At 38.2% G+C, this 21,473-nt stretch overlaps 1 protein-coding gene across 3 annotated transcripts in view; it reads right to left on the bottom strand.

Annotated features, from left to right (window-relative positions):
• TM9SF3 (transmembrane 9 superfamily member 3) overlaps positions 1-21,473 on the bottom strand; it is a 59,306-nt gene that overhangs the window by 15,479 nt on the left and 22,354 nt on the right. For all 3 annotated transcript variants that reach the window (XR_013957120.1, XM_080620367.1, XM_080620368.1), the window contains exons 4-9: positions 18,400-18,560; positions 13,545-13,622; positions 12,605-12,736; positions 11,963-12,129; positions 9,213-9,307; positions 7,134-7,264 (exon numbers count right to left, since the gene is read on the bottom strand). Coding sequence is in view for 2 of the 3 variants with exons in the window: in XM_080620367.1 (XP_080476493.1) it covers positions 7,134-7,264; positions 9,213-9,307; positions 11,963-12,129; positions 12,605-12,736; positions 13,545-13,622; positions 18,400-18,560 (764 nt within the window). In the remaining variant the exon portion in view is untranslated. The remainder of the gene's footprint in view (positions 1-7,133; positions 7,265-9,212; positions 9,308-11,962; positions 12,130-12,604; positions 12,737-13,544; positions 13,623-18,399; positions 18,561-21,473) is intronic.

The raw sequence follows: 21,473 nt of genomic DNA, 5'->3' as shown, positions 1-21,473 counted from the left end.
TAAAACAATTAATACATATTTGTTATCTCCTATTTATCTTCTTCCATTACTTGAAAAAACACAGGTAAGCAAGCATAGTCGTAGGCTGCCTAAAATAAATTACAGAAGTATTCAGCTAACTCACGTAATGGATGAAGGTTCTGCCCTTTAAAACTACTCAGTCTAAAAGAGCAGATGAGAATTTTCAGAGAAAAATGTCAAAAAGAGCACTGGAAAAAAAATTAAAAACCATCATCCTGAGTGCTACATTTACTAATATCCTGACCAAAAGTCCAAGCATGTTTGAGGTGCACTGGGTAGGAGAGACATCTGAGAATCCAGGATCCAAATAAATTTCAAGCTGACCATATTGAAACTACTTCCAATTGCAGGAAGAACTTGCTCTGCTTCTGGCGCAGCAAGGACCCCCAGGTGTTTCAGGTGGCCCTGTCCATGGTGCTCCATGGCACCCCAGCTGATAGGTTTCAAACCTGGCTGAGGCAGAAAGCTCGACACAGGCAGCGTGAAAGGGCATCTGCACTTCTCATCCAGCTACAAATGTCTGTAGCACAGTTATCAAAATCACTATAGCCTAATTTCTTAATCTCAGAAATTACCCTTGATTGGAAATAGTGGTAGAAAGTGAATCCAATGCTTCAGTGCAGAAAGAAACAGTCCAGGAACAGCCTTGGGTTCCAAACTGACCTGGAACAAAACTTGGCAGCTTGTAAATGTCCATCTTGCAAGACACATCTACTATAGGGAATCCACATGGAAAGAATATAATCTTGGACAAGGAACCAAGCAAGGAAATATCCAGGCCTAGCTACTGATTTTACAGGCCTAGTTACTACAGTTACTGGAAAACCCTAGATGAAAAAAAAGGCAGTCAGTAGCATCTCATTTTAGTGACACCCACTGCAGAGCTGAATGGCTTCAAATCAGGGGGGTAAGTAGAAGGCCCAACTTGCTCCAGCACGGTTTGGCTGCTGTGCTGTCCAAGAAACTGACCCAGCGTCAACTCCGACTTCTAAAATATTTTATTTTCATAAAACAAGCTGAGACAGACCAAGGTTCCTGGAATAATGGCTTCATAAGAACAGCCAACCTGCCTCAAAAGCACACTTGTAACTGGCATCTGTCTCAAACTGAGTGCTTGTGGTTTCATTATCAGATCACCCAAAGCATGACTGATAATAGCGTAACATATTCTATTCTTCTAGCCATTTGGCTGAAAAAGAAACAGACTTGAGACAGAACAGCTAGCGTCTTCAGGGAAATCCGGTAAGTAGCATCAGGTAAAGACAATGTTTTGTTAAACAGTGAACTGCCTGTCTCAATGCTATGTCCTGAGGATAGCTGGAGTCGAACTACAACTGTGGGGCTTGTTTTGTTTTGTTTTTTTTTTTTCCCCTAGAGCCATTCAGGAGTCTAAAAATTATTTGATGCTTTCGCAGTGCAAAGGAGGCCCAACTAGGCAAGCAAGGATGGACCAGAGTGCAGATTCAGGAATGCCTTCCACTTCCACCTGTTCAAGTTGATAAAGATGTGAACATTCTGTCTTCTGAGATAACCCCACCCTGGTGACAGCAACATGCTGGTCTTAGTAGGTTGACCAACACAATTGGTACTGGTTAGAATCAACACACACTCTGCTGATCTCAGTAGCATCTTCTTTCTTGCTTCCAACTCTGACTACAATGTAGTCTACCTGCACAGATGACGCTTGCTGAATATTTACTTTCTTCATTCTTGGCAGCACTAGTCTTCTCTGAATGTGAGAGACTGGGGACAGCTGGCTTTTCTAGCTTCCGCCTTTTTAAATGGCATGTTCCTCTTTCATTTCAGCTCTGAGGTGAAGACACTGGCTCCCTCCCCAAGCTGAACAGGTAGTGCCTGTTGCCACACATAGCAAGGGCAGTTGAAGATGCAGGGTGGGCAATGTCTAAACCTAGAGAGTTTAAATCCAAACTGAAGTGAACACAGAGCACTGGGGTACACAAGTGTTTTTGCTGAAAAAAAAAGATGAAGTTGAGACTTCTGCCTCAAAAGTTCTGGAGAATCAGATTAAAATGGTGACAGCAGCTCAGGCACATCTCTACATGCTCTTCCCTCCAGCAGAAGCATCTCCCTACAGAGGTCACTAGTAACATACCAAAAAGCTCAAAACCCAATAATAGCTGTTGCATGACTGGCAGAGGTAAAAAACTTAGGCCTTTGTGAGCCTTACAAGAGAAGTAATGTAACACCAGCCAAGAGAAATTCACAGAACAGTTTTAGCTATTTCAGAAAACACAGATTATGCGAACAGGCAGATCTAGATCTACAAACCCAGTTTTCCATCAAGCAAACAACCACGTTCTCCATAATCCATGTTGCTGAACACAAATTACATGAGCTTTTCTACTAAGCTGTTTATTAAAACATACCCATTTTGACTGCTGTGTTTTTGTTATACAAAATATCTTATACACAAGCATCTGATTTAGCTTGCAGGTTTTAGTTGCCACAGAAGAGACTGTCAGCCTCACCAAGCTTACATTCTTTCTAACCCCTTTTTGTTTTGTTTTAATGGGGAAAGAATATTCTACTGCCCTTGACTGAACGTGCGGAATTCAGTTTTCCTTATTTGAAAGGAAACATTGTCAAGAGGGATATAATTTATGTTCTAGTGCCATGTGTTTCATATTTTCTGACAACTGTAGATTAAACTTCATTCAAAGGTGATAATTAAAATTTTTATGAGCATATCTAATATTAAACAGCTACTGGCAGGTTATGGTGCCTTGACTGCTTAATGCACAAGGGAGAAAAGCAATAAAAATTAACTGTCAAAGCAGCAGCTTGATCTTTCCCGTCAGCTACCAGAACTGCACTCTCAGTCATAAGACTCTCCCCCCCATATAGAGGTTACTGAATCTGTATAATGAAACGGTTTTCCGCACATCATCTGGCCAAACATTATACAGAACAAGAAAAGAATAGAGGCTTCAAAATAAAGTGTTATTAATTTTATTACAACTAAGTTGTTAATCTAGGGTGCTGCTTTGGGTAATAAACTGAACTGTTGAAAAATTAGGCAGAAGCATTATGCTTATCTATTTTAAGCAAAAATGAGGCTCTCAGCCAAGGTTTCCAGAGTCACTTTCAGGCAATCTGAGGATATACCCTGCTAAATGTATATAACTAGATTTTCTTCTATTTTTAGCAGGTGTATTTCTTTATCTGGCTCAAGGCATGAAAATCATTTGCGCTATCAGGTCCTCCTTTTTCAGTGGCAGCCAATAGTCATATCAAGTTAGAGCTGTCAGGGATGGCTGCAGTCTGGATTAAGCCATCTCTTGGAGGAAACACTTTCTTCCAGTTTAAACAAGGTATAAAAGATTCAAACACTAGGGTCTTGATCCCAACAGAAAATCAGTGTGCACAACCCTATTTAACTAAATCATTTAAAATGCATACTGGAAATGTTAACCACCCAGGAACCTACTGCTCAAACAAAACAAAAATGGTACATCTTAAGCAGTTTAATAGAAAACGCATGGATGCTGCAGTCAGAACATTACATTAGTCATAGTAGCCTTAATGGAAATCTTTAAATTATGTATCACATGCAGAACAACATAAAGCAGTCACAACTTATGAGATGCCAGATTTAAGATGCTCCCTTCAAATTCAGTCATGTTGTAGTCTGTAGCAATTCTCCATTACTTACTATTTCTGCACAGAACAACCACCACACTCCTCAAACGTATATGAAGAGGTCACTTCACTTGGCATTATCTAAAATTCTGTTTACTTTTTCAATGCTCTATTTTTTGCATATAATTTAAACACAACAAAATAGAAAGATGATTGCTAAATACACTGAAAAGACTGACAAACAGCAACAGAAGGTAAGTCAAGGCATACAACACCTTCACAACTCATCTATGTTCACTAGTAACACGATATAATAAAAGAAAAAAATCAAATTTGGGCTTGAAAGAACAAAGAATTCAACAGCACCCACTGCATTTCTATAAAGGTGAAGAGATGAGAAAGCAAAACCCAGACTTCTGTGTCTCTTTCATATGCTTAAGGAGTTGAAAGTTTTAAATCATTAAGTTCTAAAAAGCTCCCATATTTGTTTAAAATCTGTCACATTCTTTACTGCATTTTGAAGGGAAAGGCAGCTGAAAGATATCCCAGGGAAGAGGTTAAGTCTTTGTTCAGGCTCATGATGTATTTCACTACACCATGTCTGTCATAGTACAGTTAAGAGTGCTTGCATAGTATATTTAACAGGGCTAAAAGCAGAGTCCAAAGACTGAAGAATTATTTCAGAAACAAGCTTTGGATCTTCCCATCCCTATCACATCTTCAAAGCTTCATTCGCCTCACATAACTCATTCTTGATGTCTGGAATCTCCCTTGAAGTTCAAACCAGAAAAAACAGACTGCAATGACAATGAGGTGTATGAGAATCCCGAAGATCCAATCTATCTGAGCATTTCAAGACAAAGTGTAAAAGAGCAGACAGGTGGATTAAAGACGCATCAACTGTTAGCTTGGATATCTTGGCTTTGACACTATTGGCTGCTCTTGCCTACATTCCATGGAAAAATCTGTCTGCAGGGAGGAATTAAGTCACAGAGGAAAGAGACTACCAAGGGGTTCACAGAGGATGGCAATGCAAAACGGCAAAGCACAGGATATCATATTGAAGCAGAGTCTCTTAGCAACCTTTTAGCTCAGAGACTTTTTTCAGCAACTCTGTTTCTGCTTTTTCAAGATTTACAGTAGTCAAGAAAGGGTGGTAATTCTTGCCAGCAATTTAAATCAAGGAGGGTGGCTTCAAGACATGGCAGGGTAAAGGAAGTAATTTTTGTCTTCTAGTACATTGAGATGGCCAAGGTTTTATTTTTTCAAGAAAGCTGCAGCAGCAAGTTTGCACTAGAGTATTCTGGAAGTTTCTCTACCTTGAAAACAAAGGCAGAAAGACACGAAGGTTCCTTATCCATAAAGCCAGAGGGCTTCCTGGGGACTTAAACCCAAGGCAGAACACGGTAATTTCAAACAATTTTCATTTCCTTCTACAAACCAACTTCATTAGCTGATTTGAAGTCATCAGAGCATTGCTTATGCTGATGAAGTTTACGATTCATAACCTGCTCCTACTAAAAGTCCGCTAACTCCAGTGAAGTTTTATTGCCACAGTCATAATGATTCAAACACTTTCATAAAACCTTGAGATCATTAAAATCATTGTGTATAAAGAGTCCTAACATCCTGATTAAGTGACCCCTGAAGATTTATATTCCCATTTGCTTCTGGCATATACATGTTTCCATGATCTTAAAGTACAAATCAGTTGAACAGATTTACAAGACAAACTTTGGCACAGGTGGAATTCCCTTGCCTCAGCATTCCTGACCTCCAAATGGGAATACAAGTGAGAAATGTGATATTATAAATGCTTGCTAGCAGTAAAACAGAGCCTCTTTGCACATATCAAAGATCAATGTTGTAAACTCTTATGACAGTACTGTATATGACTGCTAGCTTAGGAAAGAAAAACCAATACAATATTCCTTTGGGGCAAGAACTAATATATTTGATACACACTCAAAGATAGAAATTTAGTCTAATTTCTTGAAGAAAACCAGAAAGCTTAAGTGAACAGTTTATAAGCATATTTAGTTTTATAACAATGAATTCAATGTAAAAAGTTGGTATCTAGGCATGCATTGCAAATGCTAATAAGGAGGTGACTAGAACCAGCAATGTACAATTAAATTAATGACTCCTCCATCAGTAAAAAACTGTTGAAAGCCTTTGCCTGAAACTGAGAATTGTCTCTTTTTATTACTGTTTATGATTTCTACCACATTCATTCATTAACAATGTGTTCTTAAGAAGTATTTTCAGTCACACACTGAATTTGGTCATATTCCAAATAATACAATATATAAGACAAAACTTGTAACACTAAGCTTCATTTTGTGGTGGACTTGAACTAAAAAGAAATCCAAGGCTACTCAAATGTCTCTGAACAGACTGAATAATTTAACATATCACAAATACTGATATGTAAAGAAGGAAGGTATAAAAAAAAATGTTAAATCCCAAGTCCTGCTACAGAAATTAAAAACAAGCCTTCCTATATTAAAATATTTTGTAAGTTAACAGTGCTACTGCACAGAATAAGAAAAAATAATTTTATGGCGTATATTTAGAAAAAAAAATCTGCCCTCAAATACTACCTCTTGCAAGCTCAAACAGAAATTCTGCCAAAGTGCCAAGTGACTACATTGTGTGGTCAATGTCTGCCTGGAGAGCACTGTATGCCAATGATCAGCTGGAATGCATGGACCTCTGCCTGGGGATAGATTAGGAGCTGACTGAGAGCTTATGGGTCAGGGTTAAAGGGAGGGCAGGGACAGGGGACATAGTGAGCAACCTGGTGTAGCAGAAGGTGTCCCTGCCTATGGCAGGAAGTTAGAATTAGATGAAGTTTAAAGGTCCCTTCTAACCCAAACCATTCTACAATTCTATGATTCATAGGGTTATCTGAGGTTGCTTGAAAGGGCCATGACAAACAAAGTCCTGACAAAAGCCATAAGGAACAAGAGAAGTCATCATGATTAAATGAAAAAGTAATCCAACCAGCACTGTTTTTCAAGTGACATGGTTAATACACAGATACAAGACCGTAACTGGATACTAAATACAACTTCACAAAGTGAAAACTCATTCACTTTTGAAAAGCCAGATCTCCTCAGGACATCTCATCTCACACTGTTGCCTAGTCTTTTTTATTTTTTCTGCTTGACTGCAATGTTCTAGAAGTTGCTTTCAGATCCTTTCAGCTTATAACGAGTTTAAATTGGCCATTCAGAAGAAAATTCAAGTTACTAACTTCCCATGTTGTTGTAACACTACTCTTGAATACAAAGCAGAAATGTCATTTTAAGCAGAGAGAAGACTGTTGTTGGCACCCAGCAGCTGTTGCTATCATGATTAAAATGAATTATACTTGAAGCACCTCAAACTGCTCCTACAATAAATTTCAAACTAGGAAGCTAAAGCTATGACTCACAATTGTACTTAGAGTAAAATGTAGTTTTCCTGGGCCTACAGTGGTGTTTAAATTCTCCAGTAAAATGACTCACCATAGTTCCAAAGGGTATAGCTCTTGAAGCATGATAATAGATAGCAATGAAGTTAATGAAGAAGGCAGTTCCACACACCATTGCTGGAATCAGGAAAGCTCCAATGAACATCTGCTTTATCCATCGCCTTCCTGTAAGAATGGACATGCCAATGGGGCTGGTAAGATACAGCATATTTTACTCAAAAAGTTATCAGCAAGCTCTCTAGAACTGAGGCGTTTGACTTCTACTTCCCCCAAAAGGTTAAAGAAATAAGTAACAACATACTACATCAATACAAGTCAGCTAACAGTTTGATTTCACTCCTGGCAACTCACAAGAAGCAGCACATTAATCAATTTATTACACCAGTTGAAAAGATGGGGAAAGGGATACAGCATGACAAAATTTCATCTGAGGAACAGCACATGCTGAATAAGCTGGCCAAACAAACTGGAGTATGGAACATTAAGTGCATGTGTAAGCTGCAGGTTAGTAGAGACAGTGACAGCAGAGCTAGCCCCGTGCAGAGCCTGCTCACACCTTGAGAGCATAAGAGCTCAGCACCGCTCAAGGGACAACTAAGTACTGCAGCTGCTTTCAGGGCAGCACCTGCTCTGGATTGTCTTGACCTCAACTAAGCCAACTTGCATGCAGGATGTGTTAAGGAACTGGTTGTCCTTGGTGTAAAGCAAAATGCCACAGCATTTAATATACAGTCAAATTGAACTCATACATCTTCAACATCAGAAAAGGTAGAAAGTGATTTCTAAACCCCAGGCATAAAGGAAACAACAACACTTGTAAGCAGTTATTATTAAGTTTAGAGCTCTCTGAGGAGCTAAAAACAAAGAAAACCACCAACCCCCCACCCCAAAAAAAACCCCAAACACCAACCCTCTTGGGCAACACCTTAAGAATTTTCACTGTCTATATTCCCTTTAGTTTCTATGCTGTTAGGTACTATATATATTTAAATACACCATAGATGCATCTAAAATACACACTAAATAAAACCAGAAAACTAGCATATTCTTTTAAAAACCATTATATGTATTTTCACAGTGAGCCAACATAACCACCATTTCATTATTTGATACATGCCTGATCTGTAGAAAAAAAATACACAAATTTGGCTCAACTATACAGCATGGTACCCTTTAGAACAACCCTCATTTACCTAGATCTGTTTTTCTACAAATTACTAGGTTTATAAAAACAAACTACATCAAAAGAAACATCTAACCCCAAAACTCAAGGGTACAGTGCAGTTGAGACTGAATACTAAAAAGTATGTCGTGCTAAAAACATATAAGATTTTCTTCTACAAACTTACCAGAATTATTTTTAATAAAGCACTGTAGAAGATAATAGATATTGATTACTCTTTTGTTGCAGCATAGGGAATGGATGAAGCTATTGGACTGCAAGGACATAATTGGTCATAACTCAAAGGCATAGCGGGGAGCACTTGAAGACAGCCTGTCCAAATCTGTTACGTCACTTTTATTGAGTTTCTGCTCTCTACTGATACTCATTTCGAATTTGCTAAGTATAAAGCAGAGCACATATTGGAAAGAATAACCTTCTTTAAAAGATGCTATAAACAGTTCTACCCATCCACAATTAATGGTCTAATAAGTACTGTAAGTACTTTCTGTGTTAGTAAACGTAACCCCCTGGTACCTGTAAAGGAGGGCTATGTAGGAGTCATCTGGAGAAAACAACATGAGCTACTTAACAGCATATTATAGATGAGGGAGAGACTATTACACTCTCTGGATTTCATGAGCCAAACAATTATATACAAAGAGTATAACAAGCAATTCATAAGACACAACTGTTAACAGTCCTTTAGCTCTTATTACTTTTAAATTAACCAAAGACTTCAGCTATCTTTAGTTAGAAAATGCAGCCAATACTAAATAGGAAATAATAAGAAAGTTAAGTATACTCAACATATTTATGTTTATTAAGAATTTAATGGATTCCATCTGAACGGCCCAACTCCACAAGAACACCTCTGTACTGGTGCAAATCACAAAATAATTTCTTCCTTTAAGAATTTAATGAAAATGCTGAAACATGAAAACAATTTACCTCCTTGTCTAGCATAAAGGCTTCCTCCAAAATATCCATTCACTGGTGATGTTGCAGCATAAACAAATATAGCTGTACTAAGCATTGATCCTCTCCTACAATAAGTGAATTTTTTGGGTAAATGAAACAGAAAAACAAGCTGTATTAGAGCAAAAGATTACAGTAAGATATGTATATTTAGAAGCAGTTATTTAGTATTTTTTTTCAGCTAACGTAGTAATTTAAAAGTGCTGAAATTGTAAAATCTGCATAATAATGAGAACTGTTTGTATCCAAAGCTTCTGGCCAAGTCTAATTCAATCTGGGGAAAAAAAAAAAAAAAAAGAGTTTTACCATACTACATTCTTTTCTAATGTGTTTATTTTCACTGGAGTACAAAACCTCATCTCTGATCAAAATATTCTGACATTTGGACAAAGTATACTTTGCATATACAGAACTGAACTATTTATATGACATACATCAAGTATAAGATTCAACTACTGCAGACAAATGCTCCTCTTTACTTAATATGAAGGCCTATTGACAAATATATATTAAGAGTGTGAATGGTGTTTCTGCCATACCTCAGAAATTAGTGTTCATCTTACAGAAAATTAGAAAACCTGATTTAGAAGCTATAAATACTGTAATGAAGCCACAAATCACCATTGAGTAGTTCAGCCAGAAGAGTTCAGTAATTTTAAAATTATCACTGCATTAAATGTTGGAGTACTCATTTTGGCATAATTTTTCTAAAATTTTACAGGCAAAGCTACTAATTTTAAATTACAAAAGCCATCTCCAAATTTATTTTTAAAAGTCTTGGCTAAAAATTATAGCAAACTATAAATGTTATTCATGAATAGAGCTGTATCTCCATGCCCCTCTGCTGCTCTTTGTTAGCAAAAAGCAGTACAAAGTTTTCAGCCAGTTTGCTATACTTCCTGCAAATTAGTTGTTCTGAGAGATTCCAGACTACTGGCATTTTGGTTTTTGACGAACCATTACTGGATGCCTGCTCCACTCAAAGAAGTAATCTTTAGTATGACTGTGTTCCACTTTATGGATTGAACTAAGCAAATACACCTTCTGGTCACACATGCTAACACTTGCCTCTTAAAAAAAATAAGCGGTAGTTCCATTTTAGAAAGCTACTGGTGAGACAGAAAGTGCTTTTAACACTTGTCCTATCTTAAGGCAATTCAGAAACACATGGAAAACCCCAGAAGTCTATGCATAGTCTGAAATGACACATGTAAATCCAGGCTAATTGTAAAACGACCCACAGATGTTCATCTTAAATTATCTCAAAATTTCCTGTTCTCAAGCTTACTCACTTATGCTTCAAATATTCCAACGGAAAAGCTTCCGAAAACACAATACAGTACAATAAAGTTAACAGCTGCCATGACTCCTTAAGAGTTTCGAAATACCTGAAGAACACTGACAGGCAATTATTCTTGTAATTCTGGTTTACAGCCTTTTTCACTCACATCACTATTCTTCTAAGCATAAGAACTGTCTGCATCTGATTTGGTCAATTGTTCTGTTACACACCCAGAATTAAGTTCACTTAGAGTGATATAAAGTGATCATGCAATAAAAGACTAAGTGCACATATATTTTTTAAAATTACTGTTCTGACACATTTTACAATTGCCATTACCAATTTACAGCTTCCCTACAGTGCATGAACATTCTGAAATGGTTTCATTCCCTCCCTTAAAGGGCTAACATGCTGTACAATTAAAAGTGTGCATGTAAATCTCTCCAGAAATGTAACCATGGGACATAAGGGGGCAATAACACCATACGAAAAATGAGAATATGCCAAGGTACTGCTACTACAGAGCGCCTATTTAATCACACCATTACAAGGCAGCTAATTTCAAAAACAAGAGCTCTCTCTAGTGGCATACTAGGAGCATTACAACTTGTTAAAATCAAGTTACAGGTGATAGTCAAGGCAAAATATAACAGAGATTTGAAATTCTAGTCAGTGCTTAAAACAAAGCACTTGTAAAAAAAAAAAAAAAAAATCCCCATAATATCCAAAATACAATCACTACAGAAACATAAGAAGTCCATCCAAGACACCAAAAATCTCAAACAGATGTAAGGTAAAGGAAGAAAACTGGGTGAACCACAAGTGGTGTGTTAAACTTGAGTACTTTTTTCGCTTTAAATGAATTCTCTCCAATCAGGACTCCAGCCCTCCTGTTGCTGGAGGTTTTACATGAAACACAGGCTGAGCTGTATCTGTTTGAAAGAACTTAAGAAATTAAATCTCCAATGCTGAGGAGTTGTGGATAAGACTACCTTAATGAATTGTTTGCAGTGAACAGGACTACTCACAACACAGCATGCTGCCACTCCAGTTCTTTAGAGGACATGGTGGGGAAAACAGAGTAAGAATATGGTAATATCTTGTCACTCCAGAAGAAACCAAGAGTGAAATATGTACCTTTTCACATTTATTTCCCATATCACCTACCCATGATGCTGCAGAACAACAGACTAGTTTCATAATAAATCATGTAAAAAGCAAGCATTAAAAGAGTGAAATTAAAGGAGACCAACTTACATGATAAGAGTAGGACAAAGTTTCAATACAACTTAAAAAAGCCCTTCTGAATACTATAGCTGCTCTAAAGAGAAAGACTAAAGACTCTCAAACACTTTTCCAGACCAGTTAGAACATTCAGTTTTGCTATTATTTTGTTAATTTAAGCATTTATATGTGGAAGGCATGGTACTATTATACTTACTCTGTGTATAAATCCTCTATCATTGCAACAACAATGACTATAAGAGACACTGCAAAAATTTGACAACCAGAACCAATAAGTGAGGAGAATATTAGCGGATGACTGGATGGTCTAAACACATCTCCATGGACCTGCTTCCACCCATACTCATCACCTAGATCTCTGTCCTAGGAGCAAGAACAAAAAAATAAAAAGTAAGCCTAATCATGGCATTAATTAAAAAACACATAAGCTAGGTGAAAATTAAAGTTTTGATTTATTAAAGCAACTTCAAGTGCAACTGTATCTTCTCTGATAAAAGCATCAAATCTAGGAGAAAAGTTTCCTTTTCTTATGCTTATGAAAACAACAAAAATTACTACCTGAATGTATGATGCAGTAAAATCTATGAGGTTCCCTCCCTGTCCCTAAAATCCTCTGAAGTTCCTAGGAGTATACACAGGCTTCTATTACACACTTAGAATAGACCTTGTTTAACCTAAGTATGGATATGAACATTAACACAGTGACTACAGAAAATTCTAGGAGCATGTTATAAAGAAAACCACCAACTTTCAAGACACACATAAGACAGTTTTTCTTGAAGAAAAAACAATAAGCCTTAAAAAAAGAGACTGAAAAAACTGCAAATGCAGATCTTACCATATCATCCATTTCTTCCTCCTTGCTGTATCTTGCATAATCTTTTCGCAAAGTTCTCATTAATATCATAGACACTAGGCCAACCAGAAAGATCACCATCATAAAAGAATTGAAAATTGAAAACCAGTGAATCTACAAAAAGAAAACACATCCCTAAGGTTTAAAACTGTAAATATATTTCAGATTTGTTCCAATAAGGATAAACTGTTGCCTAGCAGGATAGCTTGTCAGCACTAGCAAAGTAACAATAAACCCATGCTGTAAGTAACACTACAGTTGTAGAAATTCCTACTAAGACCAACTTGTGAAACACCATACATAAAGCTTTTCAATGGCCAAGCTTCCTCATGATGAAGTTACCACAGCAAAGTTTGAACAATTGGCTATCCATGCTGCCTTGGTAACGGAAAGGCAACATGATATACTGCTGCCTTCCTAGAGGAGGTTTAAGTAAAAAAAATGCTCACACCACTGCTTTGCACAGGACCAAAATGTGCAGCAGCATTATTTTGTGTCTAAGAAGCACGTCACTAAGGTCCAAACAGACTCCAAACCCTTTGATTTCGGAAAAGAATATAGCTCATTATACTACCCATAAGGAGACTATAACCATAGGTTTAAACAATCACAAACTATGTTGCCAATTGGCTTAGGCTAATACTTTTTGCTTTGCGTTTACTTCATTAACAAATGTATTTATGATCAACTGCAGTTATCCAGCTTACAAGTCATGCCTGCACATTTACTGAAGCAGTCTAAAAACCTGGAACACAGAACTACATCTTAACATCTACAGTCTTAGACCTGCCGTTTTCACTGTCCCAGAAAACCTGTGACATCCAGAACTTCAGATGTCATTCAAAAATTCCATGATATCTTCTGAACTAAAGCAACCATTTCAAAGGGATATTTTGTAAGATTGTCTTAGAACCATACATACTCTATGCTGAAAGAATGATGGGTCCAGATACTTGTCAAATCGGTCTTCAAACTTCACATCTGATTTCTTCCATTTCACCTTAAGACAGAAAAATTAACACTTGAAATGCTCATAATATGTTCAGCTATACTCACATGCAGAAACTCAAAATGCATTTTTACAATCATCCACTTTAGATGTATTCATAGAACCATAGAATAGTTAGGGTTGAAAAGGACCTTAAGATCATCTAGTTCCAAACCCCCTGCCATGGGCAGGGACACCTCACACTCAACCATGCCACCCAAGGCCTCATCCACCCTGGCCTTGAACACCACCAAGGATGGATCATTCACAGCCTCCCTGGGCAACCCACTCCACTGCCTCACCACCCTCACAGTAAAGAATTTCTTCCTTAGATCCAATCTAAACTTCCCCTGTTTAAGTTCGAACCTGTTACCCCTTGTCCTGTCACTACAGTCCCTGATGAAGAGTCCCTCCCCAGCATCCTTGTAGGCCCCCTTCAGATACTGGAAGGCAGCTCTGAGGTCTCCATGCAGCCTTCTCTTCTCCAGGCTGAACAGCCCCAACTTTCTCAGCCTGTCTTCATACGGGAGGTGCTCCAGTCCCGATCATCCTCGTGGCCCTCCTCTGGACTTGTTCCAACAGTTCCATGTCCTTTTTATGTTGAGGACACCAGAACTGCACACAATACTCCAACTGAGGTCTCACGAAAGCAGAGTAGAGGGGCAGGATCACCTCCTTCAACCTGCTGGTCACGCTCCTTTTGATGCAGCTCAGGATACAGTTGGCTTTCTGGGCTGCGAGCGCACACTGAAGCCGGCTCATGTTCATTTTCTCATCAATCAACACCCCCAAGTCCTTCTCTGCAGGGCTGCTCTGAATCTCTTCTTTGCCCAACCTGTAGCTGTGCCTGGGATTGCTCCGACCCAGGTGTAGGACCTTGCACTTGTCATGGTTAAACTTCATAAGGTTGGCATCAGCCCACCTCACAAGCATGTCCAGGTCCCTCTGGATGGCATCCCTTCCCTCCAGCGTATCAACCGAACCACACAGCTTGGTGTCATCGGCAAACTTGCTGAGGGCGCACTCAATCCCACTGTCCATGTCACCGACAAAGACGTTGAACAAGACCGGTCCCAACACCAATCCCTGAGGGACACCACTCATTACTGGTCTCCAGCCGGACATCGAGCCATTGACCACAACTCTTTGCATGCGGCCATCCAGCCAGTTCTTTACCCACTGAGTGGTCCACTCAACAAACTGATGTCTCTCCAATTTAGAGACAAGGATGTCATGTGGGACAGTGTTGAACACTTTGCACAAGTCCAGGCAGATGACGTCAACTGCTCTACCCCTGTTCATCCGTTCCATAGCCCCATCATAGAAGGCCACCAAATTGGTCAGGCAGGATTTCCCCTTAGTGAAGCCATGCTGGCTGTCACCAACCACCTCCTTGTTTTTCATGTGCCTTAGCATGCCTTCCAGGAGAATTTGCTCCAAGATTTTGCCATGCACAGAGGTGAGACTGACTGGTCTGTAATTCCCTGGGTCATCCATTTTCCCTTCTTAAAAATGGGGGTTATATTTCCCTTCTTCCAGTCATCGGGAACTTCACCTGACTGCCATGATCTTTCAAATATGATAGACAGTGGCTTAGCAACTTCATTCGCCAGCTCTTTCAGGACCTGCAGATGGATTTCATCAGGTCCCATGGATTTGTGTACGTTCAGGTTCTTAAGATGGTCTCGAACCAGATCCTCTCCTACAGTGGGCCTGGGGTCTTCATTCTCACAGTCCCTGCATCTGCCTTCCATGACTTGGGTGGTGTGGTCAGAGCATTTGCCAGTGAAGACCAAGGCAAAGAAGTCATGAAGAACCTCAGCCTTCTCCAAATCCAGCGTAGCCAGTTCTCCTGATAGCTTCCTGAGGGGGCCTACGTTGTCCCTAGTCTGTCTTTTATTTGCCACACACCTATAGAATCCCTTCCTCTTATCCTTAATATTCCTAGCCAAGTTTAATTCTAACTGGGCCTTAGCTTTCCTAACCTGGTCTCTAGCATCTAGGACAACATCCCTGTATTCTTCCCAGGCCAACTGTCTTTGCTTGCACCTTTTATAAGTTTCTTTTTTTCTTCAAACTTTCCTCAGCAGCTCCTTATCCATCCAAGGAGGTCTCCTGGCCCTCCTGCTGCACTTCCTTCTAGTTGTGATGTAACACTCCTGAGCTTGTAGCAGGTCATCCTTGAATATCAACCAACAGTCTTGGGCCCCCCTGCCCTCTAGGGCTATATCCCATGGAACCTTACTAAGCAGGTTCCTGAAGAGGCCAAAGTCTGCTCTCTTGAAGTCCAGGGCAGTGAGCTTGCTGCACATTCTTCTCACTGCCCTGAGGATCTCGAACTTGACCATTTCATGATTGCTACAACCAAGGCTGCCCTGGAGCGTCACATTTCCAACCAGCTCCTCTATTACTTGCATATTCTTCAATATGAATCTAGGTTTTGGCAAAACCAATGGACTTGTGTTCTTGAAGACTGGTATCTATTGGTATAACATAGAATGAACACTAGCCACATTTGCCTCATAACAATCTTGTCTATGCTTAAGAACAAGGAAGAATCAGTCTTGCACGGCCTAAGGAATCACCATCCCTGCAAGGCTAACCAGAGATGCAAAATTTTAGTGGTCAAATACAACAAACAAATGATTATAGAAGGAGCTTGTGAAAACACTCACACTGAAGGTGGCAAAACCAAAATCCAAATGATCCTATTATTCAGTTTTGTCAAACAAATAGTTCAAACATGATTGGGTTTTTTCCCATAGCAGATACCTGTAAAACACCGAGGTAACACCTTTGCAAAATCCTCCCAAATTTGCTCAAGATTTCAGAACAAAGGTTAGAGAAAGAAAGGATGTTTAAATATGTTCAAAAATGCTAGAAAGCAGTGGATTTTTTCCAAACTTTGGGTTTTGTTTTTCTTGTTGGTTGGGTTTTGTTTTTCTTGACAGCACGCTTCCCCTTCTCAGCATTTCCATGTGCTGTGTTGTTTGAAAAGATGCTTGTGAAGAACATTACCAATGTTCATTGAGCAATGACAACACCATCTACTTCTGCTCCCCCAACAGCAGCTGAGATGTGTTTTGCTGCCATGGACTGAGACTTGTATTCAGTGAAATCATCTGTACCTAAATTCTCCAAGTACAGTGCCCAAGAAAAAAAGATGTAGTCTAGCAGGAGTGAGAGAAATGAGAAGATGTAAGCATTGATTTAAAAACAGATGCCAATAGGAAAGAAAAGGGCATAAACTGAGATACAAGCTGTACTTGAAGGGAACAGGATAAAACGGATCAAACTGGACCCTAAAAGACAGACATTCGAATTTTAAAAGCTACAAACTAAAAGCTGCAGTCTATAAGACCACAGGATTCTGCAATCTTGACACTTCAATTGCCAGTAACTAACTCTGAAACCAGCTGGAAAAGTATATGTTTCTGGCCATATTATCACAGGGTAAGAACATATTACTGCCATCAGTTACTCCACTAGCTGCACAGAAGACTGCTTTGGCTTTGGAAGATTTAATAGTACTAATAAACTATATAGTGCTAATATGGTAGCACAAAGAATTTTTCAGAATTTTTGTAATACTATTTTCATTTTAATTTTAAAATGCCATTTCAGAAATTAAACACAAATTTACACTGATTTTTTTTTTTCAAAAGCACGCCAAGATTAGGAAATATCAGGATTTTTAGTGATCTTGGAACAAATGCAGACCTCTTTTGCATAACTGTTTAAAATATTGCCAGCCCAGCAATTGCCCCGTGCTGCAAACAGAATTGTAGAGGTAAGCCTTGAACTTTGTATACTGAAAAGTATTTTAAGGAAATATCTACTGTTATTTTCATTTCTGGCAGCTAATTCAGTGCTGTCCACCTCAAAATTCATAGAGTAAATGGACTTCACAATGCTCATGGATTTCGAAATAGAGAATTTTAACATTTCTACTATCAATTCTGCAGCAGAAATAGGGTGATCAGTGTAAATGTAATTCTAGAAGATACATTTTGACACAGTTATCTGTACTCCAAACTATATAACTCATCCAGCACAAGAAGAATGTAACAGTGGCAAGAATATCCTCTGAAATAGAATTGTATGCTTACACCTACTGCTAACACACTGTAAAAAATAAATTCATTAAGAACTAGTTTTAGTATACAAATATGGTGAACATGAGACGTGAACCATCACAGATTTAAGCAACATCAAATAATTAAGGAGGAAAACAAACAAACAAACAAATCTCAGATCAGCAAATGTTTATTCACTACCTTTTATCATAGCAATTCAATAAACTAGCAGAAGGCTTCAGAGAAAACCTTACTGAAAGTGATACAAATAAGACACATTTCTGCAGGAATTGCAGTGTCAAAATAAGATTTGATACTAACTGCTTGCAAAGTATGAAGGCTTACAGTGAGTTTTGGTCACAGCTCAGAATCCAGCTCAAATCTATGATGCAAATGTTAGAGATCCAGATTTAAGAAGATGTGTACCTACTGGTGGCTCCTCCATTCTTCTAGTCTCCATACCTTATCCGACATCTTCTTTTCTCACCAAAACACTTTTCTGAAGATCATAGAAGCTTCAGTATGTTTGAAATGTTTAAAAAATAATTTTATATTATCAATAAACCTGTCACTGTTTCTCAGTAATGAAAAAAAAATGTGGAAGAGTGAAAATACATCTTACTCTAATACAGTTGTAAGTATACAAGTACCTATTTTTGAGCTACTTCACTGTTTATAATATATTATTACAGATGCATCACCGAATTACTTACTGAATATGACATCTGGATTTTTGTGTTTGGTACCAACTTCACCTTTCCTTCACTGGTCAGGTTGACATCTACAATTCTATTTCCGTTGTAACCAATTTCAAGTTTTTTGTAAGTCCAAAGATAATAATCTTCTCCATTTTCATCTGCTTCTCCCACAATACCTGCATAGGAAACAAGTGTAAGCATCTATTATAGGCATCCTTTTTAAATACTCTCGAGATTACTTTTTTAAAATATGCATTACAAAAGTTTTGCCAGCTAAAAAAGCTACATGACTGCAGTAAAGAGACTACAGCAGACCTTAATGCTCCTCTTCTCAACTCTAATACTTGGAATGTTCTTTCAATCCACAGGTATTTGCAAAAAGCATTTTGTAATGGCATTAAAAGAAAAAAGCATGCAGCTACAAACATTGCGGAAGAGTCAGAAGACTCAACAACAGTTCCTCTAGGTTTCTTAGGAATTCTTACCAGATTAACAACTAGCTGAATAGAGATTTCATTTCCATGAACGGAACTTAGCCAAGACCCCTGGATTTTCCCATCTCCTGTGTATCACTTCATTCATTTTTCTTCCTCTTAAAAATTTTACTTCAATTCTGTATTCTGCATTAGTTGACTCCCCAACACATACTTTTTGCTTTCATTTTCACACAAGCTTCCAACACTTGTCAAGAATGGTAGTTCTTGACTATTCTGTTACTTTCACTGAACATTTCAGAAAGTTATATACTTAAGTGAAGATTTTTATTACGTCCAACATTAAAAGCTGCTCAGATACTCCTGGAGCATCAGAACACAACAAAACTCAAGATCAGCCATGATAAAGTTCTTACTTTTCAATAAATTGCTGCAAAAATGTCTTATCTATTATCTATTCTCTGGAAAATTCCAGAGAATGTCCTATGTGGGTGGTGGGGAAGTCAAGTCTAACAGTCACAAAATTCACAGGCTACAAGTGTCACCTTTAATGTCAGGACCATCATATCAAAAATCACATACAAGATAGAAAGCCATGAATAAAAGCAGCAGTCAAGATAAGGTGAGGGCAGGCAAGGGGAAAACAAGGTGGTGAAGGATATGGAACAGGTTATCAGAAAACAGCAGGTCTATGAAGGAATGGCGGTTGTGCATTACCTGTACTTTTAAATTTTCAAGGTGGTATTCTTGTGTCATGTTTTTTACTCATGCTCATCTGTCAGGATTGCCTTCCATACGAAACACGTGCCAGTTTGCACTTATGCCATACAGCCTAGCACCTGGACTACCATCTATTCCCATGGTAGTATCCAAAACCATGACAATACCCACCTCTAAACTACTTAAAGGACATTCTGATCAATCACTACCTAAAGGAGTGAACTAACACAGTGCTCCATATACTTAGGGAGATATCCTGAGCAGCAAGTCTCATAGCTTTAAGTTCTAGGCAGCCTCAGAGCCCAAAATATTCCTCCTGTTGAACACAGACTCAACAAAAAACAACCCAAATTAATACAGATTAGATCTATTCACAGTCTTCTAAATCATACTGGGAACACAAAGGTCAGAAAGACTTGTTCAGACTTGCAGATAAACACTTCTGACGAGTTCAGGTGCATCTACTCCTTTCTCAGCCCCCCATCAAAAGCAGTTTTGTTTTGTTTGGGTTTTTTTGGTTTTTTTTAATAAATCCCAGGCTAATATTGACTGACCGATCTACAGTCCTGCTAATTTTACCTAGCCTGCAGGAGACATAGACAGATCAGCATCACTTGCTTTCACGCTTCATGTCAGATTATATCCTTGCATAATACTACAGTACTTACAATGCTGTAGCCATGTATTAAGCATCACAACTTGAGGTCCCATTTCCAAACAACTATCAAAACCAGCTTCTTAACATAATACAAAGATGATACCTATGTTCTAAATGTTTGCTAGTTGTAGCATTAGGAATGGTTTCTTATGCATACACAGCATACTACTGAAGAACATTAAAAACACTGGAATTACAGTAAAACAGATTTTTCAGTCAAAAGTATAAAATTTAGTCAGTTTGTAGAATATTTAGTATTTATTCTTTGGTATCTGAGGTGAGAAGAAATGTTCACAAATAAGATCTGAAAAATCAGTCTTAAAAAAAGAAAGCGTCTAAGACCCACTAGCCACACGATTGCAAAGACATCAGCTTAGCATCCATCATCCTTGGGCTGTCTAAAGCCAACACAGCTGTCACTAGTCTACGAAAATCATTCACTGATCTTTTGCTGAAAGGCCAAATGCATAAAAAATATTGCAGCAACAACCGTTACTCATGAATGCTTTTAAAAAGCCTACCAGCAATTGCACGAGAAGTAAAGGCCATACATATTAATTAGATTAATTAGGGTCTACTTCAAGTCCTGCCACAGAGCTGTTATATACACTAAACAAATCAGCAGAAAAGAACAAGTACAATACATGGGTATTTGTCCTGTCAGGCATTATAATGTTATCTCTTAAAAACAGATACATTTTCTAAAAAAGCAAGAACCTTCCTAACATATAAATAAAAACCAAATAAAGCACCAGCATTTCTGGCTGATGTTCAGATAGCTACTTGTTCATCAGATAGCTACTTTCTAAAACCTATTAAAATTATAAGAAAGAGCTTAAAAAAACCTACCCTCTGACAGAATGAATGACGAGTAACATTATTCAGCATACTGCCTATCAAAGGACTTCTTTCACATGGCATGAACTGTATTCTTGAGGCTTTTGTGGGATTTTGTTTATATTACATGATTTTACCTCTCTCATGGAACACAGACAATAAAGATCTTGCCTTAACAAAGCATTTTGTGGTGCTCTTCATTTCCCTTCATCTTGTATTTACAACAGGGAGGTTAGGGCTTTGGGGCTTCACTGACTGCTATCAGTGCAAAGTGCAATCTTCAGAGCAATCTTTACTAGGAATGTGATCACAGATTACAAAGGAGTAACAAAAAGCAGAAAGTTTAGGAGACAATGGCAGTAAGGACACAATTTTTTGTTCAAGACACAGGCACTTTAAACCCAGATTAATAATACTCAGCAAGAGCAATTTTAAAAACT

Source organism: Psittacula echo (genome assembly GCF_963264785.1).
Source record: "Psittacula echo genome assembly, chromosome: 6".
In the NCBI taxonomy this organism is placed as follows: domain Eukaryota; kingdom Metazoa; phylum Chordata; class Aves; order Psittaciformes; family Psittacidae; genus Psittacula; species Psittacula echo.
The sequence above is the reverse complement of the archived record's forward strand: the minus strand, read 5'-3'. Positions and strand labels throughout refer to the sequence as shown.